A 20,648-nucleotide genomic window follows, 5' to 3' on the forward strand; every position below is an offset into this window, starting at 1 on the left:
GTCCCGTCACATCCCAAAGAGAGGAGTGAATGGTGAAGCATTTAGCAATGCTGTTCGCGCCCTAATTACTGATATGATGCTATTCGAGAGTCCTCGCGCGTTATGTCGCTGACAGCTTCTGCTGTCTCAAAACTAAGCTATGGAACCCTTCCAAGTGCGCCTCAACTGCGTGGATCATTACCAGGCAACTCCGTCAGAACTCGATCCTCCCCTGCCGTACAGGGATGGTGCTGCGGGGAAGAATGATAGATCGAAAGTCCCCGTAATTAGAATCTTCGGAGCAACAGAGACTGGCCAGAAGGTGTGCGTCCATGTGCATGGCGCCTTTCCTTATCTGTATGTCGAGTATGACGGCGATCTGGATCCAGAGAAAGGTTGGTTTGGTGAGGTGTAACATCAAATGTTCATGCAACTAAGGCCTCTTTAGTGAGCTCCGCCATCCGGAGTCTCCGGCTCTCAATCGATCAAGCATTGGCAGTAAGCTATAATCGCAACGAAAATGCCAGGAAAATCCCCTTTGTCGCGCATATTACGCTGGTCAAAGGTGTGCCCTTCTATGGATACCATGTGGGCTATAAGTTTTACTTTAAGATTTATCTTATGAGCCCTGTTTACACGACCAGACTGGCAGACTTGCTGCTCCAGGGCGCTATCCTGAAACGCCCTCTACAGCCATATGAAAGTCACCTGCAGTTCATCCCCCAATGGATGTGTGATTACAGCTTGTACGGGTGCGCTTCCATGAAGTGCAGTAAAGTCAAATTCCGTACTCCAACCCCGGAATACCTTGAGCTTACTGACCTATCTCATCGCTGGCATGATCGATCAATCCGGCCCGAGGATCTGTTGGACGAGTCGGTTTTCCCCAAGCAGAGTCATTGTCCACTAGAGGTTGATGTTTGCGTCCAAGACATACTAAATCGCACAGAAATCAGTGAAAGGTCTATCCACCATGACTTCACCGAACTATTGCAGCCGATGGCCTCTGAAGAAAAACTTGTTCCAAGCATGGCGGGTCTGTGGCTAGATGAGACACGAAGGAGAAAGAAACGCCTTGGGCTGGAACCAGGCAGTAGCCCGTTTGATACCCACGAGCTAGTGTCCTTGTCCGTTAACCCGAGAAACCAGTCTAGAGGAGGCTGGATTCACGAAGAAGAGTATCGTGAAATGACTGTGCAGACTATGGACGAGGAAAAACAGGAGAGTAGCGGAGGCCATGTGACATTCGATGATCTACTTTCGCAGAATCCCTTCGCAAAAGATGTAAAGACTGCGATGCAGAGTGTCGAAGATTTCTTTCCGAACAACAACGATTTCGCTAGATATCAACTTCAGTCCGATCAGGCAGATGCAGCAGCGGACGCGGAAGTAAATGAAGATGAAAATGCCACTGGGCCTGTGGATTCGGACGAAGACTCTTACTTCTCAGGCGATAATATTCCCGATATAATCTTTGGTGAAGACAGTGGAGATGAAGCTGCAAGTACAGTAGATGGCGACCAGGACGAAGACATCGTTGTTTTAGTTCCCCAAAACAGAGCCGATACCGACCATGCACGCGAGTCCGTTGCTCCTATCGGCGATTTCGATCATCAGACAGATATGACTATCAAGCGACATCTTGATCTGGATGTAAATGGTGACCTGGATTATCCAAATGCTCATGAGGGTAGTACGACACACAAATGGAGCACAGATGGACTGCCCAAACACTCCGAAAGCGAAGAGCTCAGCCATAACCGTCCGCGCAAGCGACACAGGTATTTTGATGAAACACCATCGCAGAGGCTAGATAGACCACGGAAGACTTTGAAGACTGGAAGTCATATCTACCATGCAAACCCCAAAGCCGAAGATGCCGTCAACAACTCGGATGGTCTTGCAAATAGAATCAGCTCGCCAGGGAAGCTAACGCAATCAACTGTCCGTCCTAGAGGGACTGAACAGAATGGGAGGCTCAACTTTCCGGTTGTCAAGGACCCCAATGACCCTATGACAGTTCTGCGTTTCAGCCAGGACGGTGCGCCTTCTTCCAAGGAACTACGAGAATTCGAAAGCGACATAATGCGTCCTGAATCTAATGTGACTGTTTCCAGAAGCATCAAAGTGAATAACAACCCATCACAACCGCAGCCATCATCTACAGCAACGAAGGCTGATGATATTTCGGATACACTGGCATTAGAAATGGCGTCAAGTATCCATGCAGCCTTCAATATGCCTGCGAACGCTCGCATCTGTTTCTTGCGAACTTCATGTCCCGGTCCTAGTGAGGTTTCTTCAACACCCCATAGTTATGAGTACCCGTCTGTTGTCTACCAGAAGGCCTACTACAGCGACGAGAATGACGTGCCGGATCGTTCGAGGGACTATGCAGGCAGAGAGTTTCGTTTAGAAAGTAATGGTATACACTATATCCCAGATTTCGATCCGTTAGGGCGTTCGATGGCGATGCTGGGCGAGCAATATGCGACAAGAGATAAGGGAGACCAGGAGGCGATTGACCAGCAGCTACGAGCTTTCTCCACGTCTAGGGTATGGGAATTTGCTCCTGTCCCCCCAAGCCGCTCAGAAGTTATTGATTGGTTCGAAAAAATTCAAGCGGAGGAAAAGTCCGATGCCATTCAACCCAAGGGCCGCACACAGGGGCAAGTGAGGGCGAACGTCATGTCGCAAATCGAAGGTCCTACACAGAAGAATGATTATGGCTTCAAGTACTCACAGAAAGGGAAGTCCACCAGTGTGGAGCACCAGACCCAGTATATGAGCATCATGGGCCTGGAAGTGCATGTGAACACCCGCGGTATGCTGTCGCCAAATCCAGAGGAAGACGAGATTACATGCGCATTTTGGTGCCTGCAGTCAGAAGACGGTGATCTTGATACCAACGGTATGGTGCCAGGTGTCCATATTGGCATGATATCTCAAGGAGAAGATGACAGGCCAGATATCAAGACCTCCAAGGCTTCGGGAATAGACTGGGAACATGAGACGACTGAACTTGACTTGATCAACCGAGTAGTAGACATTGTCCGCTGGCATGACCCCGATATCATCACTGGCTACGAGGTACACAACAGCTCTTGGGGCTACCTCATCGAGCGGGCCAGGAAGAAGTATGATTTTGACATTTGCGACGAACTATCCAGAGTGAAGTCACAAGCGCACGGAAGATTTGGCAAGGATGCCGACCGATGGGGGTTCAACCACAGCTCGTCTATTCGAGTCACCGGACGGCATATGATCAACATTTGGCGAGCCATGAGAAGTGAGCTGAATTTGCTGCAGTACACACAGGAAAATGTCGCATTCCACCTACTGCACCGTCGTGTTCCACACTATTCTTCACATGACCTCACAGAATGGTATCAAAGTGGGAAGCCTCGCAACATATTGAAAGTAGTCGAATATTTCGTCTCACGCGTTCAAATGGACATTGAAATCGTGGAGTCGAACGAACTGATCTCCAGGACCAGCGAACAGGCCAGGCTGCTTGGCATAGACTTCTTCTCAGTATTCTCCCGGGGCTCTCAATTCAAGGTCGAATCATTGATGTTCCGCATTGCAAAGCCGGAAAACTTCATGCTGGTCTCCCCGAGCAGAAAACAAGTTGGCCAACAGAATGCTCTTGAATGTCTTCCCTTAGTCATGGAACCCCAGAGCGACTTCTACACAAGTCCTCTTGTGGTGCTGGACTTTCAGTCATTGTACCCTAGTATAATGATTGCATACAACTACTGCTACTCTACCTTCCTTGGACGAGCGCGTCAATGGAGAGGACGGAACAAGATGGGGTTCACAGACTACATAAGACAGCCACGGATGCTAGAGCTGCTTAAAGACAAAATCAACATCGCACCAAATGGCATGATATACGCGAAACCGGAAGTGCGCAAATCACTCCTCGCAAAAATGCTCGCAGAGATCCTTGAAACTCGGGTAATGGTCAAGACCGGCATGAAAATGGACAAAGACGACAAGGCATTGCAGCGTCTGCTTAACAACAGACAGCTGGCGCTCAAGCTAATCGCGAACGTCACCTACGGATATACCTCAGCCTCATTCTCAGGCCGCATGCCCTGTTCGGAAATCGCAGACAGCATTGTCCAATCCGGGCGAGAGACGCTTGAGAAAGCCATCGCATTCATCCATTCCGTTGAACGATGGGGGGCCGAGGTAGTCTACGGCGACACCGACAGTCTCTTCATCTACCTGAAAGGACGCACGCGAGACGAGGCCTTCTCTATCGGCGAAGAAATCGCCAAATCCGTCACAGAAATCAACCCCCACCCCGTCAAACTCAAGTTCGAGAAAGTCTACCACCCATGCGTCCTCCTAGCCAAGAAACGCTACGTCGGCTTCAAATATGAACACCGGGACCAAACCGAGCCCGAGTTCGACGCGAAAGGCATTGAAACCGTCCGACGAGACGGCACGCCTGCAGAACAAAAAATCGAAGAAAAAGCCCTCAAACTCCTCTTCCGCACCGCCGACCTCAGCCAAGTCAAACGCTACTTCCAATCCCAATGCACCAAGATAATGCAAGGCCGCGTCTCCGTTCAAGACTTCTGCTTCGCGCGAGAAGTCCGCCTCGGAACCTACAGCGACCGTCTCCCACCCCCCGGGGCCCTCATCAGTGCTAAAAAGATGCTCGCTGATCCCCGCTCCGAGCCTCAATACGGGGAACGCGTCCCCTACGTCGTGGTAACCGGCGCCCCGGGCTCCCGCCTCATCGACCGGTGCGTACCCCCCGAAACGCTCCTCCATGATCCCCATCTCGACCTCGACGCAGACTACTACATCACCAAGAACCTGATCCCGCCTCTTGAACGAATTTTCAACCTCGTCGGCGCTAACGTCCGCCAATGGTACGACGAGATGCCGAAAGTGCAGCGCGTGCGTCGCGTCGAAGGAACAATGGCAACTTCAGGGGGTGGTAGGAAAACGCTCGAATCGTACATGAAATCCTCGACATGTGTGATTTGTAAGGCGCGATTAGAGGACGCGGATGTTCCCGTTTGCTCGAGGTGTCTACGGCAGCCGCAACTGGGATTGTTTGAGTTGGTCTCGCGCCAGCGGTGCGCGGAGAAGAAGGTGGCGGATCTGCATCAGATTTGTCGGTCTTGTATGGGAGTTCCGTTTGGAGAAGAGGTGAACTGTGATAGTAAGGATTGCCCGGTGTTTTATTCCCGGACTAGGGACTTGGCGAACTGGAGACATACGAAGGCTGTTTTGGATCCTGTTATCAAGTTGTTGCAGGAGAAAAGTGAGAAGGAGTTGGAGTGGTAGGGTGATGTTTGTTTTGGTTTACTCTAGGCTTGGTTAAGAGGTTGGATGTGATGGCGTTTTTTTACCTTGTCTGTTGGCAGGCAGACAGGTAGAGGTTCTGTTACGGGAAGTCAGACATATATGTACTATTACTATGTCTAACAATGACGGGGCTTAGGAAGTTACATTCAGGAGACCTGTATTTAAATGACAATAAACTAGATGCATGGGTTCGTTTGACGATACAACATCAATAAAGAGCAATTTGAGAGAGACAACGAAGGAGACGATCTTGATTCATGTTTGAAACATGACTAATGGAGATCGAAGGTCTAATAAGAATGATAAGTGAGCAACCCCATCTTCTCATAGTCCGAGAATCTCATTCAGTCGATCGAGGGCAGTAGGCTCCACATCACCTACCTCCTCAACATCAACGCATTCGTCTTCGTTGCTCACCGTGTCACGCGCTGCTTTCGGTCCTGAGGCATGTTGTACCTGATTCTCGAGGATTTCACTGGCTCTGTCGCCATTGAAGTCTAGCAAGGCGAGCTGTCCTTCACCAGAGGTGATGGAAGGGGCGGCGAGAGAAGACGGCGATATCTGCGGGGAATCTGAAAAGCCAAAGTCGAGGAGTTGGTCGAGAATTCCAATATTTTCTGGACTGATATGGCTAGAAGAAGCATGTAACGATGGCTGGTTGCATAATGCGCTGGCTGCGCGCTCCTCGTCCGTGAATAAACCGAAAGGGTCCTCCGGTATGATATTGCTATCACCCTGAGCCCGCAGGGCATCTTCATCAACCGATGCAGCCTGCCCCTGGTTCGGACTGACTAGTTCAGGGGCATCGTAATGACCTAGTGCAACTCCGCCCAGTATATTGGGGAAGATCCAAGGAAAGCTGATGAGTGGCAGCTGATTCATTTTGGGAGTGGGCCTACTATTCCCGTCCGGCGGGGATTGCTCACGATGCTTTTTGAGTGCCGCAGTCATCTCCTCATGCGTAACACTGTACATAGCGAGAGCTAGAGGTGCTAGCAGTGTGAAGGTACGACCCTCTACTTTCTCGTAACACTGTTTTTTGAAGGCTTCGCGATGCGCCGCTGAGATTGTACCAATTTCTTCGTGAAACTTATAGTCCTTGCTCATGTGTGAATGGCCGAGGACAAATGTAGACCAAACTTCGAACTCGGTCTTGATCTCGTATTGTGCCATGATTCGGCGCATGGCTGCATCGTACTCCACCTTGAGGTTCTTGGCGAACGTGTACAGATCTTCGCTGACTTTGAGCCTACTGCTGAGGATTCGCTCGTCAAAAGGCATCTCCAAGCTGGGGACAAAGTCGACTCTCTCCACGGCATCATATAATTGACCGAGAATCTTGTGCGAGCGGTAGATCTTGTCTTGTGGCTTGGGCTTTTCCATGAAATGAGGCCACATGCGTGGCTGCAGGCTGCGGGTCATCATAGCTGGGCTCCCTGTCTTGTTGTAGTCGACGGCGTCAGAATGGAGCTGGGCGAGGCGAATGCATTTCTCCTCGTTGACACCATCCTCAAGCCAATCTGCCCAGGCAACGTGGGCGTGAGCGATTGTTGGGAGGCTGTCATTCTTCATATATGTGACGAAGAAAGAGGTGATCTCATCCACTGTAACGTCATGGTCTAGGTCTCGGGCCTTGTTGCTTGTATAGCGCATCGGTGCTCGAAACCAGTCTTTGTGCAGTAGATCCTGGTCCCAGATGACCAGGTAATCGTCCCCATCAAGGTCTCCGCCGGAGCACATGCTCGCAATATCTCGATCCCCGGTCTGTGGCAGGACGACCACATCATGAAGGTTGCGCAACTCTGGTACGTTGACAGCTTTAACGACACGAATGTCACCGGGGTGCAGCGAAGGATTGCGTGCCAAGATGCAGGTTCCTTCAATGACTCGATACTTTATATCAGAGCCTTCTGGGCAAGAAATCTGCAAAAAGATCTCAGGCAATGCCGCAAGTTGCTGCTCATGGGGAGCGTCTTTCTTCGGGACCTGGTCATTAAAATGACCTTTGAGGATGCCAGTCTCGTCCATAATCCCCAGTAGGTTTGCACCTTCATCAATGACAATCTTTGCCTTCTCTTTCAAATACTTCAAATGCCAGGCCCGCCACAGTGCTAAGATAGATGTTATGAATGGCTCTTTAGACCTTCGAAACCCATCGGAAACCATTCGACTGACTGTGAGAGTTGTCTGATTGGGATCGACGTACTTCTTCAGCACTTCAATTGCGCGAGAGTCGCTCTCCATGGCTTCATTGAGGGCCCGTAGCATAGTCCCGAGCTTGTAATGAAACACATCATCAGTGATTCCGAGGGTAGACAACACAAGGATCAGCTGCCGGTTTAATGTAGCCATTGAGAATTGAGACCACCTGATAATCTCCAGCCCGTTATGCATGGCCGAAAACTTATGTTGACTTTTGCGGATGTGTATTTCCTGGGGCTGGGCATCGCTTGAAACAGCAAGCATGCCCTTGCAGCCTCCCAGACGAAATTGAAAAGCAGATGGGGGATCGCCCGTTGGCGTCTTGATTTTGAGTTCGTTCATTGCCATTTGCGCAAGGAATCGCGAGATCTTCCCAACGCCGTCAGAGAAAGTATAGCCATTTCGCTCCACATCCTCAATCTTGCGTATTTGCACCGGACAGCCAGCTATGGCTCTAGTCGTTGAAAAACATTGGCCCAGGCGTGCTGCGTACTTGGCAACATTCCGGATATTATTGAAATGCCCCATCCAAGCTCGCATGTTGGCAGCTGTAAGGTCAGGTAGCGGCGCGAAGAAATATGCTCCATGCTCACGGAATTGGGAGTTTCCAAAGGCGAGGAATTCATAACGCCTGTCTCCAATGACAATGCCATTTGCCAAGGCTCGCTTGATTCGAGTGAATATCTCATCATTACAATCGTCGCTTGTGGCATTGATGCGACCAAACAACTTCTCATCGGTGAACCGAACTCGGAGGAAGCGATCCGCATGCTCCATATAGCGTCTAATGATCCGATTCGAGATATCCACGGATGGCAAGTTATAGTAAACGGTACTGGGGGTGATCGTAGCGGATCGCATATAGCAACAGTATGGAGGGATCCTTGCATTGGTCACACCCTTCACAAACAACAGATCAAAGATCCTCATGGGATCAAAGTACCGCTGCTTCTGGTTCGCCACATGCTCCAGAAGCTTTCTAGCTTTCGCTTCCCCAAGGTCAGCCAGTTTAACAGCGAACTCACGCGTCATGTTGTATTCAGAGAGAAATCCATTGGAGATGCAGACTTCCAGCTGATAGCGGACTGAAAATGGCAGAGGGACATAAGTAGAGTCAATCAGGTCATGCAAAGACGACGAATTGGGCGACGTTGAAATCTCCGATAGATCGATCCATTTCCATACTGGCGGCATCCTTTCTTTGCCAACGTCCCATTCGGTGAAGCGATCGGTTTCCTCAATGGAAACGTTGAAGTCTTGGAGGATATTACAAAGCTGACCAAATTTCCCCTTCTTATTACAATCACTCGCGTAATTGAACCTGAATACATTCCAGCGGCCTGAAGTATATATTATTGGTTAGCAAGAGGAAAGCTTTGGTAAGAGGACCAAATGTTAAGCAGGGAGCGAGTGAGGACGCACCGATGTCAATGATGGGTTTATGCCTTGGTAGGGTGACTGGAAGAGTGGATGACTGGAGGGGATTGTGGACAATGTGCGTTTGTCGGTACCAACAGTCCGAATCCCTCCAGCTCCCTTCTTCAATGAATGTGGCCTCTATATCCCTGATCCGACGATGGTACATGGGAGGATAGTCCAACACGGTCGATTGAGATATCGTTCCAGTTCTAACATCACGAGACTGAAAGACCTTGTTCATCAGCCGAAAGGGAATCTTGAGACGATAATCGTGCCAGGTGTCTGCGACGGAGACTGATTTCCGCTTTGAGCTGAAGATCTGTAGCCTAAAGAAGACATATAGTGCCCTCTGCTTGAGATTAAGCAGTACGTAGGGGGCTCCAGTCAAACCAACGGTCCACATTGGCAGAAAGGTTGTCTCATTGAACATAACTCCAATGTCGATTGAAGAGATTGGTATCGTCTAGAACACGAAAGTATTAGATGGATGTCGATCTGGTCTGAAATTGCGACCGGCAGTACTTACGAGCTCGGCTGGATACCGGACCGTGGGACGGACTGGGCTTGGAATCTCAAGGTCCGAGGTTCTAGGTGCTTCAAGAGCTATGAATATGTGTGCTGCTCGTCCGTCCGGCAACATGATGGTATAGGTGCCGTTTCGCCAGAAGTCGGTATGGGGCGGCGGCCTGGTCGAAGGTTAGCGAAGGTGAGACAATCGGATTTGAAGGAGAACTAACTTGAAGCGGATCTTCCCCTTTGGTGTCCTATGGCCATGGTGATCCTCAAACAGATCAATCGAGAAGATATTACCTTCATCTTTGAAGGCAGTCCAGATAATCTGGGCATTGGTTTCCAAAGGAAGGTTGGTGATCTTGATCGCCACACTATCCCACAGCCGCCATGGGGCCAAGATCTGAGGGGAGCTCTGAGGAGGAGGGGGAACCGCCTCTAGACGGCGCCCTTTTCCTCTTGGATACTGTGGCTGTTTGTTTCGTGGACGCATAGCGGCGGTCGAGGTAACAGGAATATGAGTGGATGAGGAGATGAGGAAGGAGCGAGGGGAAGAAGACGGTGATAATGAGGAAGTTGACAAAGAAGATGAAGTTGAGAAAGAGGGTTGGTGGCAGGGTCTGGGGCGAGGAGAGGCAGAAGACGAAAGAGACGAAGGAAGAGGAAGAGGAAGAGGACGAGTTGGAGGGGGTGAGTTGGGGGTGAAGTGAGAGAAAGACGGGAGGGAAGGTGAGAGAGCGGAGTGAAAGGCGACTTCGCCCTCTGAGGGCCCCCCCGGCGAGGAAGGAACATCCGAAACGACTTTAAATTCCATCTCTATCGCCGTTCAGGCCCGTATACCTGCGGTCTCGAGATGATTTCTACGGCGCGGCGATCGGATGGGAGCCAGAGGGCTGCTGGGGACAGGGAGAGGGGGAGGGATAGGAACACTTCAGAACTCGATTGAATCTGTGCGAAGACACTGGCCTGGAAAGTTGAGAGGGTAGGTGGGTGGCTCATAGAGCCAGAGTCAGTGGTGGGCTGGCTAGTTGTTTTATGAGCTTTCACTCGTGGGGGGTGTCTCAGCCCCGGGGTTTTCCTGCTCGTAAAAGCCCAGCGGCCGAAGAGTGAAGGGGAAGTTCCTTGATAACAAAGGGGAAAATACGGCGATAACAGCGAATAGAAGTCGGGCAATGGATGGATTTGGTTAATGGCTACCTGCAGGGGTCTTAATGATAGGGTCCGGTGAAGACCCTGGGCTTCTGCAGTGGCTGGTTGTCTGCCACTTTTCCTAAGTGATGCCGGCCTGGCTGTTCAGGCTGAGACTGGTGGCGTAATTAAACACCAAAGTAACACCAGCGCCCCTCTCTACGGATGCTATGGATGAGCCCTTCACGACTGAGTTCAGCTCTGGATTAAGTGAGGACAAGCTTGGCTGGGCCAGGGGCACTTCGAGCTATAAACCAAATACTGTCTCAGCTGATATACACGATCCTTAGTATTATATGTTTGCTTGGTGTCACTATTGCATCTCTGAGAAGGGCATGTGGTCATTGGGTGGGGACAAAGAAGTGCTGGTAAATAGAAAATTTTTCGAAAACTCCAGATCCATGTCCAGGTCGATCTGGCGAAGTTGGTTCTCTTCAAGGCTGCCACTAGCCCGGTCTTTGGCAGAAGCACCCCCTTCACTGCGCGGCGAGGCAGTGCCTCGTTGTGAGTACGGCTGGCTGTTTTGGTCGGTATCTTCGAGAGGTGTTCGTCGCGGCCGGGGGGTTGAATCCCGGGACCTTTTGTCAGTCATCATTTGTTGCGATGATGAATCAGCTCCAGGAAAAGCCCTCTCCCGCGATCTTTTGGGACTACGGCTACCAGGAGGGGACAGATTGGTTCCAAAAGAATCTCTCACTTGGTTCTCAGGTTGGGTCTGGAATTCGTCCCCCGCTGGCTGCGTTTGCTGCGTCGTCGTGGTTTGACAAGGCCTGGTTCTGCTGGGTTTGCTCGGAGGTCTGGACGAGTCTGGTTCAGCTCGAAACCCCATGACATTCATGAGTCGTCCAATATGTTGCTGGGCTTCGGAGAACTCGCGGGCTTTTGCTGCTCGTTCATCCCGTAATTGTTGCACCTAACGAGCCAATAAGTAAATGACCAAAACTAACCAGGTGAAAGAGTGCTATTTTAATGGTCGGGAATACTCGTACCTTCTTTTCTAGTTGGTGTATCCGCTTCTCCTTCGTTTGCAGATCCTTGGCGGCGTCGGATGCGGCTGCCTGCATCGTCATCTGTAGCGAGGAAATTTCTTCCGTTTGTTTTGCGTACTACAAGTGCGCATTAGAAAACAGGCCTTCCACACTTGATTCATACATTGACCGTACCTTTGCAGTTGCTACCGAAAGCCGAGTCCGATAATCTTTGACGGTTTCTCGTTCTTGTTGAAGGTCTTCCTCAGCTTTTTCAAGTGCAGACGCCAACCCGTTGGATTTTGAGACCTCTTCATCAAGCTGCATCCTCTATTTTAGCATCCTTCAGTGCTCAGGTCTAGCACGACTCATACCTTTATCCGTAGGGCTTCCACTTCTCTCTCCTTGTCGTCCTTGTCAGACAGAAGCTTCTGCGTGTCTTCATCCTTTCGCGTTAGGAGGATCTGGCAATGTTTCAACTTTTCTTCAACACCCATCACATCCTGACTTAGAGAGGCATTCTGTTCGAGTAGAGATGACTTCTCTCGTGCGATTTCATCTAACGCTTTCTGAACGTTCATCGTCTCAGCTTTCTGGTCCGTGATCTCTTCTTGCAATGCTTCCAGCTGATCATCCCTTTCAGTTATAGATGCAACCAAGTCCAACTCCCTAGTTCGGGCCATTTCCCTCTCGCTCGCCACCATATCCTGGGATTCACGCTTCTGAATCTCTAGATCCTTCCGGGCTGCGTCAAGTGTTGCCGATAGCTCTTCCGCGCGAATAAATGCAGCTTCTGCATGGGTTTCTAAGCGGGAAATATCCAGTTGAAGCGCGGTGATTGTGTCGGATGCTTGTTGTAATTGTGACCCCAGTGTGCTGTTTTGATTCTTTACCTGCTGCGTCTCGAGCATGGCTGCGTCACGCTCTTGCTCGACTGCCCTTAGCGGGACTTCAACATTATCGCACCGTTGTTCCAGATCGTAACAAACCTCCCCTATCTTATGTAGAAGGTTGTCATTAGACATGCGTGCATTGAGCATAAGTGTTTCTGTTATAACACTTCTCCAGTCAGACCTCGAACCCAGCCCTTGAGATCCCTCGCGGGCATCCGGAGACGGCAATGTTTTGACAGTTCGAACTGGCTCAATCTCCGAAAAAGAGCACTTGGGCGCAGGCAGTAACTGCTTGTATCTAGCCATAAACATTTGCAAGGAATCTATCTCAGGCGATGATTTGTGTGCTGTGTTTCGTAATAAAGATGCGTGAATGTAGAAGGAGTAGAAGTCGTAGATCAGCTCGTTCTCCAGTTGCGAAAGCGAAGCCTCGCACATTTGAGAGCCGTTACATTGTGAACAGGAAGGTTGTCTCGGAAAACTGTTCATGATTTGCCCCATAAATTGCTTGCACTGGTCAAGAGGTTCCACTATCATAGAAGGGAAAGATTCCAGGGCTGCATTGCACAGCCCTGCGACTAAACACTTGGCCACCTGGACATGAGATGGGCTTTGAGAGCTCGTCAAATTTTCTTTAGTCAAGGTAGAGACGATATATTCCAACATATTACGTATCGCAGATTGCCCTAGGCAAGACTTGAAAGGGTTAGAAGAGCTGCAGATGGCAGTCCGTGAACTACTTACCACACTTGCCCCTACAAGGCGTGGTACGTAATCTGATGGCAGAACTTGTAGTACAAATGTGCTGTCTTCAGATAAAAGTCCTTCGAGAGCAACTCGCGCTATTTCGGGCGAGAGTGCGATATCCGGGACAAGAGATGCCAAGAATGTTACACCCTGTATTCATGATCAATTCAAGCCCTCTATTTGCCCATCAGGGACCGTTACATACCAGCAATTGCACACTACGGTCAATACCGTTCCTTGTCACCTTTTCTCGTAACTTCGCAATTTTAGAAGAGTTTGCCGTGATCCAGCATTCCCTCTGCCCTTGCTCAACCCTATCACAAATCTCGATGGCCAAACGAATACTTTCTGCTGCCTGATCCACCGTCAAGTCGTTGCAGCTATCAGAGCAAGCAAGAATCACACGTAGAAAAACGAGATCTAGAGTTTTCAGGCCCCGCTTGGGTCCAAAGAAATGGTTGACATTTTGCAACCATGACGGAACAAAGCGCACGCACCCCTCTTCAGCATTAAGATCTTGCAAGGATGCCATACGTGCAAAAGTGGCTAGACAAAGAATGTTGCCCATGTGATCGCTCAGGTTGCGCAGAGTTTTTGTAAGCTCTACCTGGAGGCTAGACATCGTTTCAGATGGGATTTCGAGAAGAATCCCCGGAGAATTCCTGATACCATTGCAGATCTGATTTAGAGGCAAAATGCTTTCTGCACACGGACTTTCTCCCATTGCACGTATTGACTTCTCCATAAATGGCGCCAGACATGCGGGAATCAGGAAGTCAGGCGGTAGAGGAGAAGACAGGATTGCAGTGCATACAGAAGCGTACTATAATAGTCAGCTCATGAGTTCCTCAGCTTAACATGCCAGATATTTGATTATGTATGATATATCTTGCTTAGGATATCTGCAAGAGCACGAACCTCGAACCGGTTATCTTCAATAGCCGTCTGGAGGAGTTGGTCGAGGAGGCACGGATATCGTTCCAGTAAGACATTTCGAACAGCCGGTATCAAGACTGCCAGACTTTAGATATCTACAAGCAGCTGGTCACATGTGTAACTCTTACCAAATGTTCTAAGAAGAGGCAGAGCGAATCGAGAACGTGATAGACCATCGACGAGAACATCAACAAGAGCCCCAATCTGACACGGCTTGTGAAAGGCCCATAGCTGGATTGAGTTCGATGTTGTAGTCTCAACCAAGCCCTGAAGGACCTAAAGCAACGATGCGGATCAGCTACTAACGAGTTGGCCCAGCGTTATAGCGTAAGCAGCGGAGATTATTACCTGAAGTGAGGGCGCATATGGGGCAGTAACGAGGCGCTCCACTTCGCGGCCCAGACGAATACTCTGCTGATCTGCCATGCCTGCGAATTCGGATCCGTCTATGGAGTTCCCATGGACTAGTAAGGGTCAATGACAAGAGTGTGGTGCTGTTCCCCACGAGGTTATCATCGATTGTCTTCGACTACTCCGTAGGGGCGGGAAAGATTTGATGTTTTGTAGCCGGTTGCCCCCTCAACGACTTGGCGCGGGGCCACATGGCACACAGGACGTGATCGTGAGTGGGGGGGAATTGACATGATGCAAGAAGTAGCGGCGATTGTTTGATCGGAGTGCATGTTCTACCTTTCCTTTTGTATCTTCTCAGTGTGTATCGCACCAACTTCTCTTCTTCGTCCTGGACAAACTGGCTTGCAAGGAAATTGTGCCTGTCCCTGCCAAGTGATGTTCCTCAGGCACCGTCGGCGTTCTGGCCGATCGCGACTAACTTCGGCTTTAGGCGGACGATAAGCAAGATTGCCGAAACGTGGGGATCAATCACCCTCGAACATTTCTGCATCAGCGTGGGGGGGCTAATCCGGGTCTGCGTACGAAATACCCTCAATTCTGACCGAACGCACTTAGCCCGTCCGTCAGCATGGGCAGAATTGGTCTTCTCTACTCGGCACATTTCCGATTGCTGTTGTACGCCTCATCCTTAGCTCCGATGGCGTTTCTCCATGAGCCATGACAGGATGATCGGACCTCGCAGCCCGGACTTGGTTGGTTCTTTCATGAAAAGCCCGCAACTTTAGGCCGTAGTATATATTGCTTATGCTCTCCCCTGCCCCGACTTCTGAGCTTCTATCTCTTACGATATCAATCAAAGCCGTTGAATCATGCGGTCGCTCATCTCGGTACCTCGGGGTTTCCCCGCACATCCCCGCGCGCTTCATTGCCGGCCGAGGGTCATCGCACAACGCCAGTTTTTCCCTCTCCGGCGAGCGGTGCGTTGGAATAGCTCCAAAAAAGAAAATAGAGACAATGGCAGTGAAGGTCATAGAAACAATGCCCATACTGAGTTCTCTGGCAATTCTTCAGGCTCTTGGACTTCAGGCGGGACCCTGATTGCATCCGCTTTAGCCGCGGGCGTAGGCTATGCATATGCCGTCACAAGCCGACCATCGCAGCCGCAGAACCTCAAGGAACCTCAGTATGGATCTGCGAAGGATTTCGAGAAGGTATGGCGCTGTTCACCTATTTCCTGTTCTCAGCAAAGGTATTGATCGCACTTTACTGAACGATCCGTTGAGCAATTAGGCTATTGCGGAATTACGGGCTACGCTAGGCGATGATACTATTAGCACCGACGAGGACGATCTCCAGCAACATGGGTTCTCGGAATGGTCCAGTGTCAATGCTGATCGTCTGCCAGTCGCCATTGCTTACCCTACGAAAACGGACGATGTCGCTCAAATCGCTAAGATTTGTCACAAATACAAGATGCCAATGGTGCCCTACTCCGGTGGATCTAGCCTCGAAGCCAACTTTTCAGCTCCTTACGGTGGGTTGACCATTGACTTCGCGATGATGAACAAGATATTAGAGTTGCACGAATCTGATTTGGACGTTGTGGTCCAACCGTCCATTCAATGGATGGACTTGAATGAAAAAATTAAGGACAGCGGTCTTTTCTTCCCCGTCGATCCTGGACCGTCAGCAATGATAGGCGGAATGATCGGTACAAACTGCAGTGGTACAAATGCTGTGAGATATGGAACTATGAAGGATTGGGTTATCAACCTCACTGTTGTGCTCGCGGACGGTCGTATCATCAAGACACGCAGACGTCCCCGCAAAACTTCAGCGGGGTACAACTTGACAGGCATGTTCGTGGGATCGGAGGGGACGCTTGGTCTTGTGACTGAAGCTACCCTCAAGTTGACCCCAATTCCAGAGCAGACTCGTGTCGGCGTGGTTACCTTTCCCACTATACGTGATGCTGCATCGACTGCCATGCAACTGGTCCGAAAAGGGATCCAGGTACAGTGCATGGAAATATTAGATGAGGTTCAGATGGATGTCATCAACCGTGCAGGGGGGACTGGACGAACATGGAAGACATTGCCTACTCTGTTCTTTAAATTCTCCGGTACCAAGGCTGGGGTTGCTGATAGCATCAACCTGACCAAAACGCTAGCCAAGGGTAACCATGCAAGCTCTTTTGAATTCGCCCGAGATGAGCGAGAAGCACACGATCTATGGTCCGCACGGAAACAATCGCTATGGAGCATGCTGGCATTACGGGAGCGAGGTGCCGAAGTCTGGTCAACCGACGTTTCTGTACCAATCTCCAGACTACCGGACATTATCGGTACGTTTTTTGCATGACACGGCCTGTACATTTGCTGACCGCATTAGAAATATCAAAGAAGGAACTTGATGGTCTTGGAATCTTTGCGAGTATTCTTGGGCACATTGGCGATGGAAATTTCCACGCAAGTATCCTATACGACCGTACGAACCCAGAAGAAAGAGAGCGCGTTGAAAAGGTTGTCTACGACATGGTCGACCGTGCCCTGGAAATGGAAGGCTCCTGCACTGTAAGACATATGCATCCGAAACTTCATGTGCTTGGAAGCATGACTGACTTGGATGAATCTAGGGTGAGCATGGTGTAGGGCTGGGTAAGAAAAGCTCCCTAAAGAAGGAACTTGGTCCAGACACGATTGGCATTATGCGTTCCATCAAGAAGTCTCTTGATCCTCACTGGCTGTTGAATCCCGGCAAGATCTTCGACTATGAAAACGAAGCATGAATATTGTCGACTCTCATAGCTAAAATTAACATAGCCATGGTAGATTGGACGGGAAAATGGAATTGTACATGAATCTAGCATTCTCCTCTAGATAGTAGTCAAGCCTGGTATGATGCCACTGCTTTTCGATGATCAACCAGCCAGTGATGTGATGGGCCGCGGAGCAAACAAAGTTGGGTCGTGACTAATGAGGGCTGACTCACAGCGGGGCAGATGTGCTCCGGAGCGATATCGCAGTTTTAGTTGGGGCCGCCACTCTTGTCCCTCTTCACCTTCCGCATCATTATCCAAGAGGTGAGTGCAATTCTTCTTTTTAGTATATGCCTAAATCAGAATTTTGCCTTTTTGCAATGTCACAATGTGATCTACTATGCCATTTGCATGCACGAGTCCGATCATGGAGATAAAGATGTGTTTTCATCCCTTGCGGGGCTTCTATCCTTGAACTCGCCGAACGTAATGTTGGCGATGTCTCAATGGTGGTTGTCCTAACTGGACGCTCTTGACGCCCCTGATTTGCTCAACTATTTTCCGTTGTTTTTTTGAATATATAATTGAGGGAAATCAATTAACAAACGCTAGACCACGCGAATCGCATACCGACCGACGAAAATGGCATCATATCCCAAGAAGAAGTGCGGTATGGACATACAATCACAGGACTAGTATTTTGCTGGATCTGAGCTTTCATGCTAATGACAATCAGGTGTCCTGGGCGCTACGGGCTCCGTGGGTCAGCGATTCATCCTATTGCTCGCAGACCACCCTTTCCTGGAGCTTCACGCCGTTGGTGCGTCGGAACGTTCTGCGGGCAAGTGCTACAAGGATGCCGTGAGATGGAAGCAGACTACCGCTATGTCTGAGAGACTCAGCAATTTTGTCCTCCGTGACTGCACGGCCGAGAAGTTTGCTGACTGCGACCTTGTCTTCTCTGGACTCAACAGCGATATCGCTGGTGATGTTGGTATGTGATTCTCTTCTTGGGCGACACAATTCCCTACTGATTTCGAACTTCCCAGAGATGGAGTTCATCAAGGCCGAGATTCCTGTCTTCTCGAATGCGAAGAACTACCGCAAGCACCCGCTTGTCCCCCTCGTCGTCCCCACAGTCAACCCCCAGCATCTGGACCTCATTCCCCACCAGAGGAAACATTTCGGCTTGAAGAAAGGATTCTTGGTTTGCAACTCGAATTGTGCCGTGATCGGCATTGTTATCCCGTTCGCAGCCCTGCAGGCCAAGTTTGGCCCTGTTGAGGAGGTGGAGGTCTTCACCGAGCAGGCTCTGTCCGGAGCTGGTTACCCAGGTGTTCCTAGCATGGATATCCTCGATAACGTGATTCCTTTCATCAGTGGCGAAGAAGACAAGCTGGAGAACGAAGCTCAGAAGATTCTTGGCTCCTTGAACGCCGATGCTACCGCCTTTGACGAGCAGTCGGGTCTTAGAGTTGGCGCCACCTGCACCCGCGTTGGAGTTACTGATGGCCACATGGCATTCGTCTCTTTGCGCTTCAAGAACCGCCCCGCACCCAGCGCCGAGCAGGTTGCGCAGGCCATGAGAGAATACCAGTCGGAAGCTCAGAAGCTGGGCGCCCCTTCTGCGCCCCCACAGGCTATCCGCGTGTTCGATGAGCCCGACAGACCCCAGCCTAGACTTGATCGGGACATCTCTAAGGGATATACCGTTAGCGTTGGGCGCGTGCGCGAAGGTCAGGAAGGTGGCTACTTCGATATCCGGTTTGCTGCGCTTTCGCACAACACCGTTATCGGCGCTGCTGGATCATCCATCCTCAATGCGGAGGTTGCTGTCATCAAGGGATACATCTAAATGTGTTAAAAGATCTATGGCATATAGCGTTCAGACGGCGTCAGATATCCTTTTGTTTCTACCTAGGTAGTTAGACTACGAAAAGCATCAACAGTCAATCAAATCAAGCCTAGACCCAATCTGTATTACATAACAATGGCAGACCCACGGCACTAGTGCCAATTGGGTGTAGTGGAATGGAGTGCTGATCCGGACTAGTGCTAGGGCTAAGCCCACCAGCACCAGCCGCTAAGCGAAAATTGCGGGAGGCTTGGATATCAGTCGATGAAGTCTCCTTCTTTCCTCTTGCGACACTCCGACAACTAACCGGTTCAAGTCGACAAAGCAGCCAAGATGCCTCGCGGACCGTGAGTTACACGCCTTATGATATTTTCACTGCACACGGCCAGGTCGCCGTCGAAAGCGGGTTTTCACAGGCAAACCTGGGCCACGGCAGAGATTTTGAAGATTGGAGGGACTGAAAACTGACCGCGATGCTTGTACAGTAAGAAGCACCAGAAGCGCCTTAGCGCGCCTTCTCACTGGCTCCTGGACAAGATGTCCGGAACCTACGCTCCCAAGGCCTCCCCCGGTCCTCACAAGCTCCGGGACTGCCTGCCCCTGATCGTCTTCATCCGCAACCGGTACGAACCCTCGATGAGAAACCAAAAAAAAAATCGAACGAAACTAGATGGAGAATCGGTGGACTAACAAAGGTTCTAGTCTCAAGTACGCCCTGAACGGCCGTGAGACCAAGGCGATCCTCATGCAGCGTCTCATCAAGGTCGACGGCAAGGTCCGCACCGACCCTACCTACCCCGCTGGTTTCATGGACGTCATCGGCGTCGAGAAGACCGGCGAGAACTTCCGTCTTATCTACGACACCAAGGGTCGCTTCACCGTCCACCGCATCCAGGCTGAGGAGGCTGAGTACAAGCTCTGCAAGGTCAAGCGTGTTCAGCTCGGCAAGGGCGGGATCCCATTCTTGGTTACGCACGATGCGAGAACGTGAGTTTATACTCTCTGCAAGTTCCGCGTCATTCAGTCGTTGGACCAAGTTTTGGTTGATCGGCGGAGGACGACAGAACTAGAACCGCAGTTCTTTGCTGGAACGCAGTAAGGAGCCGCTATGAAGAAAATTCGGTGCTAACAAGAGCTCTTTTTTACAGCATCCGCTACCCCGACCCCGCCATCAAGGTCAACGACACCGTGAAGGTTGAGGTTGCCACTGGCAAGATCGCCGACTTCGTCAAGTTCGACACTGGTGTTGTCGCCATGGTCACCGGTGGACGTAACATGGGTCGTGTCGGTGTCGTCACCCACCGTGAGCGCCACGATGGTGGTTTCAACATCGTCCACATCAAGGACGCCATTGACAACACCTTCGCTACCCGTGAGTCCAACGTCTTCGTCATCGGTCAGGACAAGCCCTGGATCTCCCTGCCCAAGGGCAAGGGTGTCAAGCTCTCCATCGCTGAGGAGCGTGACCGCCGCCGTGCCCTCCAGTAGATGTGGCATGGTAAGTCATG

The 20,648-nt window shown here is 50.5% G+C and overlaps 6 protein-coding genes across 6 annotated transcripts; 4 read left to right on the forward strand and 2 right to left on the reverse strand.

The window, feature by feature from the left end:
* The first annotated feature begins 4 nt into the window (after positions 1-4).
* Positions 5-5,499, forward strand: BO94DRAFT_577153 (DNA-directed DNA polymerase zeta catalytic subunit REV3). Its single transcript, XM_025615166.1, has 2 exons — positions 5-374; positions 428-5,499. The coding sequence occupies exons 1-2, from the start codon at positions 140-142 to the stop codon at positions 5,287-5,289; spliced, it is 5,097 nt and encodes a 1,698-aa protein (XP_025465051.1). The 5' UTR covers positions 5-139; the 3' UTR covers positions 5,290-5,499.
* Positions 5,500-5,634: 135 nt separating this feature from the next.
* Positions 5,635-9,934, reverse strand: BO94DRAFT_471580 (RNA-directed RNA polymerase (Sad-1); the record flags this gene model as incomplete). The annotated part of the gene is made up of 4 exons (XM_025608387.1): positions 5,635-8,852; positions 8,935-9,394; positions 9,458-9,617; positions 9,669-9,934. 4 exons carry the CDS (start codon positions 9,932-9,934, stop codon positions 5,635-5,637), a joined length of 4,104 nt encoding a protein of 1,367 aa, XP_025465052.1.
* Positions 9,935-10,913: 979 nt separating this feature from the next.
* Positions 10,914-14,683, reverse strand: BO94DRAFT_567803 (uncharacterized protein). The gene is made up of 9 exons (XM_025614650.1): positions 14,522-14,683; positions 14,302-14,449; positions 14,156-14,250; positions 13,443-14,060; positions 13,235-13,387; positions 11,972-13,186; positions 11,793-11,918; positions 11,619-11,735; positions 10,914-11,542 (listed from the first exon to the last, which is right to left on the reverse strand). Exons 1-9 carry the CDS (start codon positions 14,597-14,599, stop codon positions 10,943-10,945), a joined length of 3,150 nt encoding a protein of 1,049 aa, XP_025465053.1. The 5' UTR covers positions 14,600-14,683; the 3' UTR covers positions 10,914-10,942.
* Positions 14,684-15,383: 700 nt separating this feature from the next.
* Positions 15,384-17,391, forward strand: BO94DRAFT_537512 (FAD-binding domain-containing protein). Its single transcript, XM_025612288.1, has 4 exons — positions 15,384-15,738; positions 15,818-16,871; positions 16,919-17,100; positions 17,163-17,391. The coding sequence occupies exons 1-4, from the start codon at positions 15,397-15,399 to the stop codon at positions 17,313-17,315; spliced, it is 1,731 nt and encodes a 576-aa protein (XP_025465054.1). The 5' UTR covers positions 15,384-15,396; the 3' UTR covers positions 17,316-17,391.
* Positions 17,392-17,638: 247 nt separating this feature from the next.
* Positions 17,639-19,253, forward strand: BO94DRAFT_521839 (aspartate-semialdehyde dehydrogenase family protein). The gene is made up of 3 exons (XM_025610162.1): positions 17,639-17,955; positions 18,022-18,279; positions 18,335-19,253. Exons 1-3 carry the CDS (start codon positions 17,928-17,930, stop codon positions 19,138-19,140), a joined length of 1,092 nt encoding a protein of 363 aa, XP_025465055.1. The 5' UTR covers positions 17,639-17,927; the 3' UTR covers positions 19,141-19,253.
* Positions 19,254-19,473: 220 nt separating this feature from the next.
* Positions 19,474-20,628, forward strand: BO94DRAFT_548589 (40S ribosomal protein eS4; the record flags this gene model as incomplete). Its single annotated transcript, XM_025613407.1, has 4 exons — positions 19,474-19,487; positions 19,626-19,763; positions 19,843-20,127; positions 20,289-20,628. 4 exons carry the CDS (start codon positions 19,474-19,476, stop codon positions 20,626-20,628), a joined length of 777 nt encoding a protein of 258 aa, XP_025465056.1.
* Positions 20,629-20,648: the final 20 nt, after the last annotated feature.

The sequence above is a fragment of the Aspergillus sclerotioniger genome, assembly GCF_003184525.1.
Source record: "Aspergillus sclerotioniger CBS 115572 chromosome Unknown BO94scaffold_23, whole genome shotgun sequence".
Classification (NCBI taxonomy): domain Eukaryota; kingdom Fungi; phylum Ascomycota; class Eurotiomycetes; order Eurotiales; family Aspergillaceae; genus Aspergillus; species Aspergillus sclerotioniger.